Source organism: Drosophila gunungcola, assembly GCF_025200985.1.
Source record: "Drosophila gunungcola strain Sukarami chromosome X unlocalized genomic scaffold, Dgunungcola_SK_2 000021F, whole genome shotgun sequence".
In the NCBI taxonomy this organism is placed as follows: domain Eukaryota; kingdom Metazoa; phylum Arthropoda; class Insecta; order Diptera; family Drosophilidae; genus Drosophila; species Drosophila gunungcola.
The window spans coordinates 324,092-340,195 of record NW_026453184.1 but is presented as its reverse complement, the minus strand read 5'-3'; the positions used below and the strand labels follow the sequence as shown (position 1 = coordinate 340,195).

General features: G+C 45.8%; 1 protein-coding gene across 6 annotated transcripts; it reads left to right on the top strand.

Annotated features, from left to right (window-relative positions):
* The first annotated feature begins 31 nt into the window (after window positions 1-31).
* Window positions 32-14,670, top strand: LOC128260333 (pneumococcal serine-rich repeat protein). 6 transcript variants are annotated; one of them, XM_052993240.1, is made up of 9 exons: window positions 32-401; window positions 963-1,347; window positions 1,407-2,092; window positions 3,728-3,856; window positions 4,185-4,952; window positions 5,529-6,047; window positions 6,627-6,703; window positions 6,734-10,656; window positions 10,746-14,670. In XM_052993240.1, exons 3-9 carry the CDS (start codon window positions 1,481-1,483, stop codon window positions 10,802-10,804), a joined length of 6,087 nt encoding a protein of 2,028 aa, XP_052849200.1. In that variant the 5' UTR covers window positions 32-401; window positions 963-1,347; window positions 1,407-1,480; the 3' UTR covers window positions 10,805-14,670. The 6 variants fall into 6 exon arrangements, with proteins under 6 accessions (XP_052849200.1, XP_052849198.1, XP_052849197.1 ...); XM_052993238.1 differs by having other exon boundaries at window positions 32-233; window positions 6,627-10,656; XM_052993237.1 differs by having other exon boundaries at window positions 6,627-10,656.
* The last annotated feature ends 1,434 nt before the right edge of the window (window positions 14,671-16,104 follow it).

Sequence of the window (16,104 nt, the reverse complement as noted above, 5' to 3'; positions counted from 1 at the left end):
GCCTTTTTCAAAGTGCTGCAAAATACAACAACAATTCCGCAGTGTTCTCTTCGGTTCGGAATTTTTTCTCATGTGCCTACTGTGCAATTAAACAATTTAGCCCGCTTACAGACAGCTGTAAGATAATAAGAGCACAATTGTTAATAACTGAACGAAAAGACGTAGCTTATGAATGCAGCATTTTGAGTGTGTGTTTATTTCAATTATCAAAAACCATAAAAAACGCCGAGAAGGTCAGAAAAATGTACACAGGCGCATACCTGCGCCCGTGTGTGTGTGAGTGTGTGAGTCCGTTTGTGAACGTGTGCGTGTGAGTGCGCAGAAAGTTATACCAGCTGTCATCGACTGGCGTATTTATCAATAAATAACTACTGTGATCAACAGAAAACTTCAGTTACTGGGTAATTGCATATATAACTAGGGGATAAAGTGTTCAAAAGGGTAAAAAGTTGGCAGGACAACTGGGGAATATGTGAAAAAAGTGCCAAAATGACGTGTTTTGCGCTAGTGTTGCCACTGACAACAGCCGAAGGGTTGCCAACTAGCAGGGGGATTTTTAAAATTTGGTGCTATGAGGTATTACTAGTTATTAGGGAAAAGGGTTACAAATTTTTAGGGTTTTTATTTATTGGGAGTCCTAACCTGGTTTTCGCCGATCAAAGGGTTGCCTTAAACATAATCCTTTAGAAGAACAACAACTGGTAACCCTGGCCTCTAGCGCAGTTGGCAACACTGCGCGGCTTGACAGGCACAAAAAAAACTAAGGAATATGGGAAAAAACCTCTGCGTTTTAAAGAAATGTGAAGCCAGTGGCCCGCAAAAGGGCCACTAAAGCCAGCAGACCACCCGCCGCCCTTCCCCGCCCACTCGGCTGCATAACCACAACAACAACCAAAACAGCAGAATACCCAAAACAGTGGCCCAAATGTGTCTTCAATATCATCCCTCCATTTTAATTGCAGCTCCGAGCGCACATATTTCCGTGTTCCCGGCGATTCCCGGACATTAAGCAGGCGTACAATCCTCGTGCCCGGTGTGCAGGACTCTCAGGATTTCGCAAGATATACGTAAATGCCACAGGCAGAGATTTGAGGATGAGGAGCTACTGACGACAGGCCTGTCAAGTGCAGCAAGAGTCCCCAGTGATACGCAATAGGAGGGCCATCCACCCCGCCCCTGCTCCCGCCCCAGTTCATATCCACCTGGAAATCAAGCGGATTCCAAGCAGAAATCCGGATAATCCGCATAACCAGGCCGCAGAACACTTGCAGCCGCGGTGGCGACCACACGGCGGCTGGGCAGCTGGGATTCCTAGGAAAGGCAACAGCAGGAGAGGCAACACAGTTTGTAAGACAACAAAGTACAATCTGTATAACCCACCTAATCACATGTTTGCCCCAAAACAGATTCGACGAATTCGAATGGCATTTGTTTGTTTCGCTAGCTCGTTGCCGCGTTGGATGCCACCAAACGAAAAAAGATGAACAATGAACAAGCGCCGTCATTATCGGACACACCGGCGGATCCGATCCCTGTGGGATCTGGAGGAGCAGCTGGCAAGCTGCCCACGATCATACCGGACACGCCCATCGTCTCGATTGCCGCTGGCACGATGAGCGAGAGCACGACCACGACCACAGCCACCAAAACGACGCCGACGCCGATCCCGCAGGAGCAGCTCATCACCATGATGTCGGATCATGTGGCGCCGCTGGATGTGGGGATGGCCGGCCTTGAACAGACCTCCCGCAGCCCGGAGGTCAGAGACGGCAGTCAGAGAGCTCCAGCAGTGGGTGCCAACCACGTAGCAACCAGCAGTTGCAACAGCAACAGCAGCAGAGGCAGTGACCACAAGAAGTCATCAACCCCTAGTAATAGCCATAGCTCGACTAACCACGCTGCAGCGACAGAGGCAGGAGCGGCAGGAGCAGGATCAGGAGACTCACCCTTCTCGCAGGTATTCGCCATGATGGCGGACTCGCCCAGTGCCGAACTGTCGCATCCAAACCGCAGAGTCCTTCAGTATGGAGCCACTGCTAAGGGCAAGACACAGGACGATCAGAATGTCGGCAAGCGACAAAAGAAGAAAAAGGTAAGTACTTTACAGGGAATATGGGAAGATGTTTACGATAAGTTATTATGTACAAAATCATGGGGCTATAAACAAAAGAATAGGCAGAATCACTGCGGATTTCAAGATAACATTCATCTTGCACTTGACATTTGCCGTATTCAGATGATTATGAAAATCAACAAGACATACCCATAATTCATAATTTTTATAATGCTCTAAAGAGAATCTCTTAACTTTCGATCATTCGTCGATCATTTAACTTTCTAGTTTATTTTTTTTGTACCTACTATTACTTTTTATTAATGTTTAAAATTAATATATGTAATTCTTTATTTAGGGTATTGCCTCGCTCAGTCCGATTCATACGTCACATCTCAGTTTAAATATTTTATATTACATATCGATTATAATTGGATAAACATTCTATAAATATCGACTTGTTTCTCTGCAAAAATAGTTCCCACACATACACATACACACACACTCATCCACTTCCACAAGCATTTACTAAAACCATAATTTATAAACTTAAATAAATAAATGTGTGTATTCTGTAGCTGATAAGTTTTGTTTACAATTATCTCTCTTACAAAGAAAAACACATAATAATAAGAATAAATAAATATCTTAGGGGGCCTATTAAGTGCTTACTGAACTATGTATGTATGTATTTTATTGAATGATGGACAGACATGTAACACAAAATTTTTTTAAAGAAAGTTGTTATTGTATTAAGGGCATTGGCAGTTTCAAAAACAACTGAACCAAAATATTTAAATAAGTATAAATCAATTAATGGTAATGTTTTTTTTGTTCATCAGATATATTTAGCTTTTTTGACAAAATTTGTCTTTCTTTTAAGAATGTTGCCAACTGGGAATATTTATAATATAAACAATTTACAATTTGAATTTAAATAAATATGCTTTCGCATTCCCCTATTGAATGTTTAAATTCAAGCTTTGGTACCGCTTAAGAAGATAATATCAAAGTAAAATTCGCAAACTAAAGCTTTTGGTTGGAAAAAGAGATGGCTGAGCTGGATTTATGCCTGTTACCTGCTGCCATCTCGTTCTGGCCAAAGAGGGCAGGCTTTTGAAAATTTACCGTTACATTTGGGCCGATCCAGTGATCCACACACACACTATCTTAGAAGTGGAAAAGGAGAAGAAAACGGAGAAAATTAAGAGAACTCGGAGTTCATTGGAATTTCGGCAGATTGCAGTCTTATTTTTTTTGGCTCGCGATTACGATAGCTATTCGAATTTAGATTCCGAATCGGGAAGGCAAAAGAAAAGCGTAAAAACCACAATTAGTTGGGTTTTATCTATCAACAACATTGGCGACAACCGCAAACCGCACAAACTCTTTTTTTTCCCCCCCCTTTTATTACTATTCTTTAAGCGCCATCAAGTTTATTTATTAGAGCCGTGTGCTTTTTAATACTCCTATAACTTTAGGTTGGTATCTAAAACAGTTTGCTTAGGGAACTTAAAAGGGCATGTGTTTGGAATAAGTCGAGCTTCTGGCCCCATTTCGAGGTTAAGTCCGAACGATTGTTTATATGCGTGTGTGTGTGTGTGTGTGTGTGTGTGGTTAGTACACTAAAAATAATTCATAAACTAATGAAGAATTCTTGGGACTTGTTTGCAGACAAAATACGATGCCTGGGAAGATAGCGACTTTAATGATCTCGACGACGCATCATTGAAGAAACTTCTTGAGGAGGCCTACTGGTATCGGAATCCTGGCGACAGGAAGAACAAGAGCGAGCGATTTCTGGTGAGTTTTTCGTTTTACATACATATGTACATATGTAATTGTTTTGGGTGAAGGACCCCAAAAACCCCAAAAAATTGCAAAAAGTACAAAAAGTACATGAAAACTGTCAATATTAAATGCTATATATACAGTTCTTATATGGGAAACTGTTTTATTTATATTATGCATTTTTTAGGTTAATAAGAAATACTTCGGTTGAGTAGATTTTCTGGGATACACACTAGGTTTATCTTTCCTCAAACTCTTCTTCTATGTGATCTCTTGGATAAATATGTTTTCCCTTAGTTACCACCAACAATTCTAACTTTTCACATCTCCGCTCCCACAGCAAATGCTCGAAAAGGCTGAGTACGACGAGGCGATCTCTCATCGTGCCAACAAATCCGGCCTCACACTCAACCCATCCGCACTAGCGTCCAGTGCAGCGGCAGTAGGCTCGAGCGGCGGCGGCGGCGGAGGCAGCAGCAGTGCAGGGCACAACAGCAGCTACAGCTCCACCAATCACCGGTCCACGGATCCCGGCCAGCAGCGGCACAAGCAGGGCGGCTCCCTGCAGGATCTCGTCGAGGCGGCGCACCGCAGCGAGCTGGCCACCACCTCGGCGGCGGCGGCTGCAGCGACGGCGGCGACTACAGCAGCAACCCAACGTTTCAACTGTGATTACCAGCTGAGTGGCCGCTCGAATCGCCGCCATCAGCACAACCAAAACGCCAACTCCTCCTCCGCCTCCGTCTCTGCCTCTGCCTCCAAGAAGATCAAGAACTCGTACGTGTCGGGTCGGCAGCGCGAAGGAGGCAGCCTGCCCAGCAGCGTTAACTTTGAGCCGGCTGCTGCCATGGATGCCAAGCAGCACAAGCAGCAGGCTCAGCTTTCAGAGTCTACAGGTGGATCTATATCTGGAGTTGGCTACAAGAACAAGCACCATCATCATCGCAGCAGCACCGGCAGCTGCAGCAGCCTGCCCAGCCATCTGAGCGATCGCGATCCGGAGGCGGGCATCCAGTTCGACATGGACGATGACAAGGCGACGGGTGCCGGTGTCGGTGCCGGTGTCGGTGCCGGCACTAGCGGCGTCCAACACGACTACCTGTTGGAGGTAAGCGATGAAACGCTCCTGTGGTGGGCCGTCAATATGAATGGCAGGCTCTGGGAGATAGCAGGGGCCCTCGTTAAAGCAGATGAGACCGATCAGGCGGTAAGAGAGGCGCGTTTTTGTGATCGGTGGTCCTCGTAATCCGCAGTAAACTAAAATCAATACTTCTACCCTCTGTGTGCCTCTGTTTGCCTAATCAAGTTATGTGGCCACCCCAAAATCACACCCAAATATGTTCGTTTACATCATCATATGCATATCAACTCAAAGTATAGTAGCGTGCTGTGCTGTAAAGTCACAAAACGTTTCGGGTCTAAGGATTTAAAGGGCGTTTTTTAATATTTAAGCTGCGTTTAAAGTAATATCACTGGAATCTAAACATGTGTGTGTTTAAATTGCCACCGTATAGTTGCCAATTTATTTGCGACTATTAAATTCGATTGTCAGACACTTTTTGGAATAGGACAATAGCAAAAAGCAAATAAGTGACTAACAAAGCAATCCCTGTGTGTTGTCCTTAAACCCAATCGAAAGTAATTAGTTCTAACTCGGAATTTAACCGCTTAACTCTCCAAACAGCAACTGGAGCCACAGAACCCCTCGATGACGTTCCTGCTCGACGCTCTTAGCGGCAAGCAGGTGCAGCCGGCGGTGGCCAGAGAGGCCAGAGAGGCCGCTGCGTCGGCCGGTGCCGCCAAGGAGTTCCTAATCGACGATCCGCTGCACTTCTCCGTCCTGGAGGTGTCCGCCAGGAGCCAGCTGCAGCAGCAAGCCTACTACCTGGCCGCCATCACCGGACAGTTCGGGCTCGGCCTGGAGGAGCAGAAGCGCAAAGTGGAGACCGGCTACGTGTCGCTCAACGACCACTACACGGCCTGCTCCTCAGTTTACGGCGGCGGCGCTGGTTCGCCGGCTGCCATCGAGGGCAGCAAGCCCTCGACCTCCTCCTCGACCTCGTCCGGTGGCAGTACCTGCGGCGCCTCCTCCTCCTCCTCCTCCGACGCGCTCTCCGGCGACCTGCGTCCCGCCAAGATCGGACGCATGGTCTCCGCCGCAGCGTCGGCGGCAGCTGCATCGATGGGTGGCAAGGCCACTACGGTGAGTCTTGTAATTCGAGCATATTTCATTAAGATTTGGATCAGAGTAGTTATTATAAATCCAGCAGGATGCATACATAGGATATGTATCAGCATTGTCCGTCTGTCCCTCTGTCCGTCTGTCAACTCAAACTAGTCTTAGTAGTATATAAGTCGGAACTGGCCAAATCGGACGACTATATCATATAGCTAATGATAAAATGATAACTTTGTTGTTTTATAGTTTCAATTTTTTTGGAATTTGAACGACTACATCATATAGTTGTCACAGGAGCTTAATTGTTTTCAAACATATAAATTAAAGTATAGTCTTTTTATAAAATATAGTGTTTTTGTGACAACTGCAAGGGTATATACATTTTGGTTTGCCGAAATTTGTTACCTTTCTTGTAGCAATGTACATATTTGGCAACTATTTTAAAAATATCTTAAATATTTAATTTTATTCGGAGTACTTGGGGTGTTCCTTTTTAAGATACCTCTGTTGAAAAGACAAGGAACTCGTTGACAGAACTCTGAGTCAGCTATTTCTGACGGCAAACATGTATCCGTTGTAAGCCATTCACTTTTTAAATTGCAGCGTCAGCTGGACGAGAATGGCAATGCATTGAGCGACGGCTACGGGGGCAACGCAGCCAGTGGAGTCGCCACCAGCAGTAATGGCAATGGCAATGGCAATGGCAACGGCAATGGCAACCAGTTCACGGCCCTGATAACCACAACGGTGGGAGCGAGTGCAGTGACCTCGTCGATGCCGCACCGCCAGAACAGCGTATCCACGCTGCTATCCACGGGCACCAACACGGCCACCACGGCCATGGCAGCGGCGGCTGTGGCCGCATCCTACAGCCAGCTGCAGCAGGCTCCCGGCGGCGGCACAGTGGGTGCTCCCGGGTCGGGCATTGGCATCGGCATGGGCCTGCAGCAGCAACAGCAGCAGCAGCAGCAGCCCACCAAGCAGAAGGCGAAGAAGAAGTCGCAGCAGGAACGCAACACCACCACCGTGGACGTGGAGTCGGTGGCCGGCTACCGGGGCAACGATCCCGTCGAGCAGCTGGTCAAGTACATCGAGAACGATGTGAATGGCGGCGGCGGTGGCAACGGGAACGGGAGCGGGAACAGTGCGGCGGGGCAGCGCAAGAAGGATCGCAAGAAGCAAAACAAGCTCAAGAAGAGCAACTCGCTGGAGGAGCTGCGCAGCTGCTCCAAAATGGAGGTGGACGACCTGAAACGCCAGTCGGCCACCACGGAGATGATGCGTCAGAAGAAGGGGGGCGGCGCGAACAATGCCTCCGGATCATCGTCCTCGGCCGCATCCGCATCCTCGGCGACGAGTGGCAAGCACAACTCGTCCTCCGTGGCGGACATAAACAAGAACTGCAACAAGGAGCAGCAGCATCAGCAGCAACAGCAGCAACAGCAGCAGCAGCAGACACAGGTGCAGGTGCGCAACAGTAGCAGCAGCACCAGCAGTAATCCGGGATCCGGATCGCAGCAGCAGCAGCAGCATCAGCAGCAGCGGAAGGGAGGCGAACGGCGATCGTGGGGCACCGAGGAGCTGCAGTACCTGGGCGATCACCAGGAGATGACACCAGCAGCCTGGTCGGAGCCGGAGATGACTGTCGGCGGCCAGAAGCAGCTGCCACTGGCGGCCGCCCTGGCCCGCATGTCTGAGCTGGATGCTCTGAACACTGTGCTGTCGGAGACCGCCGAATTCCATGTGGTGACCAAGAAGAAGAAACCAAAGAAGCAGCGAGCCGTCACCATGGACGATGCGGCGGTGGCGGCGGCTGCCAGCGCGGGCGGCAATCTGCAACGCATGCAGCAGATCACCAAGTCGGCCTCCTCCAATATGATGTCCCAGCGGACGCACTACTACACTCCCTACGCTAGCAACAACAACAACAATGGAGCAAGTGGCAACTACAAACAGCAACAGCAACAGCAGCAGCAGCAGCAACAACAATACCAGGAGCACTACCAGTCGCAAGCGGGCCAGCAGCAGCAGCAGCAGCAGCAGCAGCAGCACCGTCATCATCACCATCATCACCACTATCATCACCATCATGGCGGATCGGCGGTGGCCAACCAGGTGGATGGCTCGCGTCGCAAGTCGACCTCGTCGATGCCGCCGTCCGAGAAGTCCGACTCCAGTGATCTCGACTCGGTCCACTCGCTGCCCATCCAGACGGGCAAGAAGAAGAGCCTGGGCGGCGGCGGCAGCAACAACAACAAGCAGCGGGCGGCCCAGGCTGCCAGTCAGCGAGGCCAGGCCAAGCAGCAGCAGCAGCAGCAACAGCAGAACAACATCAACTCCCCTGCTCCCATTTCGTATGCGGATATTGCGCGGAACAAGCAGGAGGCCCTCAACAATGCCACGGCCAGCGACACGGAGCTGGAGCTGGGCGACAAGTTTCAGGCTTCCAAGGGTGGCGGCAAGTCCAAGGCGCGGCCCGACTTCCCAGAGCTGCCAGGCGCGGCTGCTGCTGCTGCTGCAGCAGCAACGCCAGCGGCTGCAGGTGGAAGCATCACCTCCCAGGTGGCACAGGCTAGCAACCAAAACACGGCGCCGTCCTCGTCCAGTTCGATCAGCTACTCACAGAGCCTGAATGCCACGCCCGCCAGCAGCAGCAGCGATGCGGAGTTCACCAACTCGCCGGAGCTGCAGATGCAGGAGGCCACACCCACCCCAATGGCGGCCACGAGCAGCAGCAGTGTCAGCAGCAGCAGTTTCGCCGCCAGCAGCGCATCTTCCACAGCCACGGGCACATCCACCTCCAGCTCCACGCCGCCGGCACTGCAAAAATCGAAGAGCGTGGAGCACGATGCCAGCTACAGTTGCAACAGCAGCAACCTGGACCAGCAGTATCCGGCGCTGGAGAAGACCGTCAAGCGGCACAGCACCAGCAATGTGTCGGTGGCCGCTGCGGCCTCGTCCACCACGTCGTCGGCCTCGTTGTACAATTTTGCAGCAGCAGCCAAGCAGCAGCTGGCGGAAAAGGGCTCATCCTCCGCAGCAGCAGCCGCAGCAGGAGCAGCAACAACTACCTCAGCAACAGCAACAGCTCAAACTGCAGCTACAGTTCCTGGTTCGTCCGCATCCTCAGCTCCAGCCACAACACAGGCTTCAACTTCGACTACATCTCCTGCTTTAGCCCTAGCCTCGCTTAAGGCCAAGACCAAGCCAAAGGAGTTATCTCCTAGCAGCAGCAGCAGCAGCAACAGCAGCAACAGCAGCAGCAGCAACAGCAGCAGCAGCGTCGGCAGCAAGAAGCCAGCGGCGAAGTCTAGTCAAGAGGAGTCCATTACACCCAAGGCGACCACCACGCAAAAGACCACGGCTGCCACGCAGACCGAGGGAGCCAAGAAGCTGGTTGGTGGCATCCACAAGCTGGCCAGCAGCAGCAGCAGCTGCATTGCCAAGGGAGCCGGCGCTGTTTTGGAGGCCACCGGCGGCAGACGCGCCGTGATCATACTGAACGATGATCGCGAAGCGGGCAGGAGCGGCAACAACGAGTTCATCTTTGGCGACTTCAACGAGGACGAACTGAAGCTCTTCGACGACAATTTAGAAGACGAAGGCGAAGCTGCCGAGCAGCAAGAGGAGGAGGAGCGGGAGGACCAGCACAAGCAGGCCTCGAATAAGCATCAGCAGACGGAGGCGGCCGAATCGGATGCAGGCCAAGATGAAATCGAAGACCCAGACAGCGAGGTGGAGAACCAAGGAAAGCGATCGGAGATCAAGAGACAGGAGCAGGATGTGAGCGGCAGCAGTGATCAGCAGCTGAACGATTCCGGAGCCGCTTCCGATGCGGTCAACAGCTCGACCAGCCTGGACATGCTCTCCATTTCGGGGGAGGCGGCACAGTCGTCACCGAACGCAACCGGGGCAACGGCCAACTCATCGAGCGCCGCCAGTCTGATCAACTCGTCCACGCCATCCGGTTCGTCGTCCGCCTCGGCGAGCACCTCGACCTCATCATCCTCCGTCTCCATATCGTCCTCCTCGGGCGGAAGCGGAAACGGCAATGGCAATGGCAATGGCAATGGCAATGGCAATGGAAACGGCGCCACCTGTCTGGCCTCCATTTCGGGCATGCTCGGGGGAGTGGCCAATCAGTCGGGGGACAGCGGCATCTATGCGGCCGCCAACACGTCCATCAGGGAGCACGTCAACAACTTCCTCACCAAGGCCAGCATCAGCGAGGAGGCGCCAGCCATATCGATGCAGCAGCTGGAGACGTGCAACGACATCGAGACAGCCATCATAGCCGCCGCCCGTGCCGCAGCCGCTGCGCGGAGCTCCAGCTGCAGTCGCAGCAACTCGCAGGAGCAGCAGGAGCCAATGCAGTTGCAGGCGCTGGCCAAGACGACCAAAACGAATCCCAATCCGGAGGCAAAGGTGGCCCTGCCCGTGTTCATGGCCTACAACGACGATGACGAGGAGGACGACGAGAGCCTGCAGGAGCTGAGCTTCATGGCCGACCTCAAGGCGGACGCAGGCACGACGCCCGCGGAGTCGGAGGAGATCACAGTGCTGCCCTCCACCCAGCAGTCGCGTCCGGCGATGATGACCAACACGGAACTGATTGTCGACTATATCGCCAACAGTAAGTGCTTGCTTTCCTGATTTTTGCAGTCCTACTTTCGCCTTATTTTTGCCCAATCATCTACTGACATTGTTGTTAACCCATTGCAGCCTGGAATGCCATTGCCAATAGCAAGTATGTCACCTACTATACCGAACAGGAGACCTAGGAACCAACGGAGTCAGCTCAGCAAACGCTGAAGCATCAGCGACATGTCCCCAACATCTGCAACACCATCAGCAACAGCAACAGTAAAAGCAGCAACAGCAGCAACAGCAGCAGCAACACCAGCAACACCAATCGCAACAGCAGCGTCAGCAATATTGATAGCAATTTAACGAGAGCATCGAACATTGGCTGAAAGCTGGAGTTTAGTGGAGTTTAGTTCGAATTGCATGTTCTGATGTTTATATATTCTTTTTTTTTTACTTTGTGCTGGGCCATCGTTTATGCATACACTATAAATAATTGCTATAACAATACGCTTTTATGCTAATTAATGTAACGAATGTAAACGAATCGATAGATTAACTATTGATAACATTTTCGAGTGCGAACGCGCGGCAACTGCAAATTCAGGGCAGAAGTTGTAGGGAACAGAGCTGACCGATGAGGTATTGAGAAGTATGAGATATAATTAGATGCATGTCAGGAATGTAGGGGCGTGGTTCCGGTTCAGCGAGCCTAATCGGTAATCCATCGCCTGGAGAGGATAAAAACAAAAAACAAAAAAAAACACAAAAACACGGGGGACTTTGAACAATAACGAGAAGACAAACCCTCGACCCGTTCGTACAGCTGTGAATAAGTTGGAAAACATAACTAAGAATGTGAACTTAAGAGAGAAAGTAATCGGAATTAGAGGATATTTATTTAACGTTAGTTAACAGCGATTTAAACGTTTTTTCGCCACGAGATGCGATGCATAGTGATGTTCAATCAAGCATTTTGATCTGCTTTTGTTAATTTACAACCTTCTGGCTCCTTAAAACGCAACGTTTTACCATTACTATTACCATTTACTATTACTCTACTTTAAATATTATTACTATTATTACGCAACCGTTTTTTTTTTTTTGCCTTTGTTTTGAAACACAAACACAAACGCAAATTCAGAAAGTAACACTAATCCAATCCTAGTTCTTAGGCTTAGGCACAGAGTCAACGTCGCGTGTACATATGTATGAGAGCAGAACCAGGAGTTGAGCAGGTTGAGCAGGTTGAGGCAGTTCGACAATTTGAGTTTATGTGTTAGGGAGCAAGAGAAAGTGTTAGAAAGAGCCCAACGGAAAATATTTGATATGTGTGTGTATGATAACGATAACGACTATTTAAAGTAAACTATGTAAGGCCCGCTCCTTAGCTCCGGCTAGCCATAAATAAGCCTCATGAGGAATGTATGTTAAACAGAATAACCGCAAAAACAGCAAAAACCGCAAAAATCACAAAAACCAGAAAAACAACTAAAAACTATTGCGCACTTACGAAAAATGCCGCCGTTTAGCAGGGAGGGCCTCAGAAGGTCTCTCCAAAGGGATAAATAATAAAAGAAAAACCTAGTTATCGTCGTAACCATTAAAGCAGAAAATCGAAAAAAACAAAACAACAAAACAAAAACAAAAAAAAAAACAAACAAAACAAACAGAAGCGTAGAGGATGATATGGTTTTTTGGCGACGGAGAAACAAAATAAACGTTAAGTGAACTCGTAGCATTAAAAGCGCTACTAAATTGCTATATCTAGGAATATACATTATATACGCGCGCATCTATTAACGTAACTTTTTTTTGATAATGCAAAACGTTAACCGTATAAAATCGATTAAGTGAGAGCAGGAAACAACAGTTTAGTCTAAAGAAATGTCCGAGGAGAAACAAAAAACAATACACAATTGAAATTATCTAAAGAGCTAAACGAGGAAACCTATTTAAAGCTAATCATTAAAACACCCAAACTGGAATGCCTACTCTCTAAGACCGAATAAACAGAACAAACAGTGCGAAATGTTTTCAAATATACTAGAATATGTGAAACTGTTTTGCTTCAATTTGGAATTCAATGTGCTGTATATTTTGAGAATAAACGTAAACTAAAATGCCGACAAAATGTGAAGACAAATATTCTATGCCCCGCCCCGCCCCGCCCCGCCCCGAATCCTGTATCCCCAACCTTTAGAAATCCTTTAAATACGCAACACTCGGCCAGAGTTGTTGCTGTACCGCTCTAAACCATGTAAGCCAACCGACACAGAATCAAAACTAGAGCCAGAAAAATTTGAATAAGTTGCAGAAAGGATATATGATGATGTATGGAGAATATGAAATATTAAATATATGTATTTGTACCACACGCATTAAGGAGAATCTAAGAAAATTACACTAGTTTACAAATTTGGCCTTTTTGGCGGTTACCCTGAAGAGCATTATAGTTTCTAATTTATTAGAGGCTGCTGAAGACGAAAGTGTTATTCGCTAATTCTATTAAAGAACTGTTCTTTAGTCTGAAAATCAAATGAACTGTAGGTTCAATCGGATGATAATGTTTACTTACATACAGAACATAAAATTATTTATACAGAAATAAGCGGTTTTTGGTAAAAGGACTTCTGTAATATCTCCATAACTGAATGTGACTATTGTCTTTTTTTTATTCGGTAAATTATATTCCAAGCCCATATTATTTCCAAAGGTATACAATATCTGCTAGTTGAACATATCGTTCCCGAAGTTTTATGAAAAGTACATTAGTTTTCGCAAGAATCTCAAGAAGTGTTCTTCCATGTTAATTTACGGTATACATTTTCGATTTTAGCGAACTCAAATTATTCTCAGAAACATGTTTTTAAAGAGGTACATCTTTCGTGTAAACTAGTGTTATATACAACCACTAAGTCAAACTATGCCAATGTACACTGCAACAATTTTAGACAATTGAGAACTAATGAGTAACAAAAAAAAGCAAAACCGAAAATATGGAAAACAAAATTGAAATTTAATTATACGCTAGGCCAGTAACTAAAACTAACACTAAAATATTATAAATTACATATAAACAAAAGGAAAAACACAAAAAAAAATGTTTCTTATGTGTGTATTTATGTAAAATATATATTGTAGCTGTGTGTATGTGTATATAAATAGTAAATTTGTGACTCAAAGAACAAAAATGTAAAACACAGAGAAACATATGAAGGATGAGAGGCAGACGTTAATAATCGGACAGTTCGTTTCCCCGCTATAAAGTAAACACCCATTTTCGATAATATTCGTAGGACGAGAGTGGCTCGAGCTTGCAGTTTAAAGGCTGCGTTGTCGTCGGCTAACAGACCAAAACTAGAATTGTTTTAGTTCCGCCCTTTTTTTTGCGTAGCTAGCTTATTGTTCAATTTATCGGTTATCTGTTATCGGATATCGGAGTAATCGCTCGAATTGCGTACAGTTCAACCTGCTTTATTTCCGTCTTGAGTGCACTTGTTGAGTTTGGAATACAAAATAACAATAATTGGAAACGGAGTGGCGAGAATTAGAGCAGCGAGAGCGCAGTGGAAACTATAATCATAGATATACTTACTTATACAGAAATCTACGACTAAGTCTATTGGATAGCTAAAAAAGAACTCTATGAACACCTATTTGATACGTTAGGCCAGTGTGAATGGATCGAGTTGCAGATCAAGATGTTTATAAGCGTGTGAATGGTGCTAACTTTAAACTTGGAACAGGTCTAGTAGCATGGGGACTTGGGCCCAATAATCACGTAAGGGAATTCATTGATGGTTCGTAAATTTCGGTTTTCTTTATTATTCCATTTATTGTCGTACTAAATTTGGTTAATATTTGCAATACAAAATTGAAAAACTCTATATGTAAAAACCACTATTATAGTTTATAATATTAGGCTAAAATGGGTTTTCATGTAAATTCGTAGTAATTAGTAGTCCATAGAGAATTTTTATTTGTGATTTGGCTTTCGGTCCCCGTACTAGAAAATAACCCTAAATTGATTTAAATGTATACATACTTCTATTTCTATATACACATATGTACTCGATAACTACTTCTGACGAAGTCTACTATTAACACCCGATTCCCGATCCCCCAAACCCAAAACCCAAAACCCTCCCTAAACATAATATTAGAATCAGTTCGAAAAAGGTCCGATTAACGATTTACCAATCTACTGAGCAGCAACTGAGAGGCGAATTTGAATGGGAAATCTAAATTTAATTCAAAATGTGTTTAAAATAAAATATACTGGAGAGGAGTGTGTTTCTGTGGAGAATCGAAATAAAAATTAACAAAAAAAGAAAAGGATTGCTTTCGATTCTTCCAGCTTTTTCTATACAATACGCTTTTGGGGGGTGGGGTTGGCTTAATGATGATTGATGATGGTTACTTTTCCCGACGAAGAACATGGACCGCCTGGCCAAGAGGGGTCCGATGGGCGTGGTCTGCTTGCGACGTCGTTCAAGACGACGTCGACGGCCATGTTGCGATCCCCGTATTTTGACTACTCTTATGATGTATGTTTACTTTGTTAGGTCGGAAATGCCATCTTCTCTAACCTTTACAAGGTTAAGAGTGTAATTTTTATTTCTTTGCTTAGCTGGTGCCACTAGAGTCGTTTTATCGTTAAAAACTCTGCACACAGTAGACGTAGTCTCAAAATAAATTTTATTTTGATAAAAATAAATTAAAATCAATAAAAATTTTTTGTGATTTTTATTTTTGTTTATCAACAATCATTAAAAATTATTTTTATTTCTTTGCTCAAAAATAATTATTTTCTTTTAGGAATATTATATAAAATAAAATTTTAATAGCATTCTTTTTTTTGTATGACGTTTTTATGTGATTGAATAATCATTATTGACAGTCCCTACCAGAAGATTAATAATAAAAGAAAATATGTAAGTATCTTACTCATATTTAAATAGAAACAAGAGTCTCAAATCAAATATGAAAATATTTCGCTAATTATTAATATAGAAGCAAATTTCGCGCATTTGCCAGTGAAGAAACCTTTCTTTTTGCAGGTTAATTTAAAGAATTCATTAAAAATCCGAATTTTCCCTGTTTGGATTAGAAAAATTAGATTATGATTGTCCAGCAATAACACTGTCAAAAAATATTTTTTTATTTATATTCGGTCAAAGCTGCGCCCAACCCGCCCAAAAGTATGCCACACTTTTCCATTTCAACCCTATAGTGAAGTGAAGTGTTGCGTATGTATTTAAACCAAATAAATCAAAAAAAAATATTTTAACAAAGCTAAAAACGATTTTTGTTTGTCCCTACGCAACGGATAATTTTAAAAATTTGGGTATATTATAAATAATTCTCTTGCAATTCCCTTAGCTTGGACACAATCCAGCAGCAGAATGGTTGTAAGACAGGGAACGTAAGTCGATTAAGTTTATTGTTTATATTTATTCGCTTCAAAAACTAACAAATTAAAAATCAATAAATT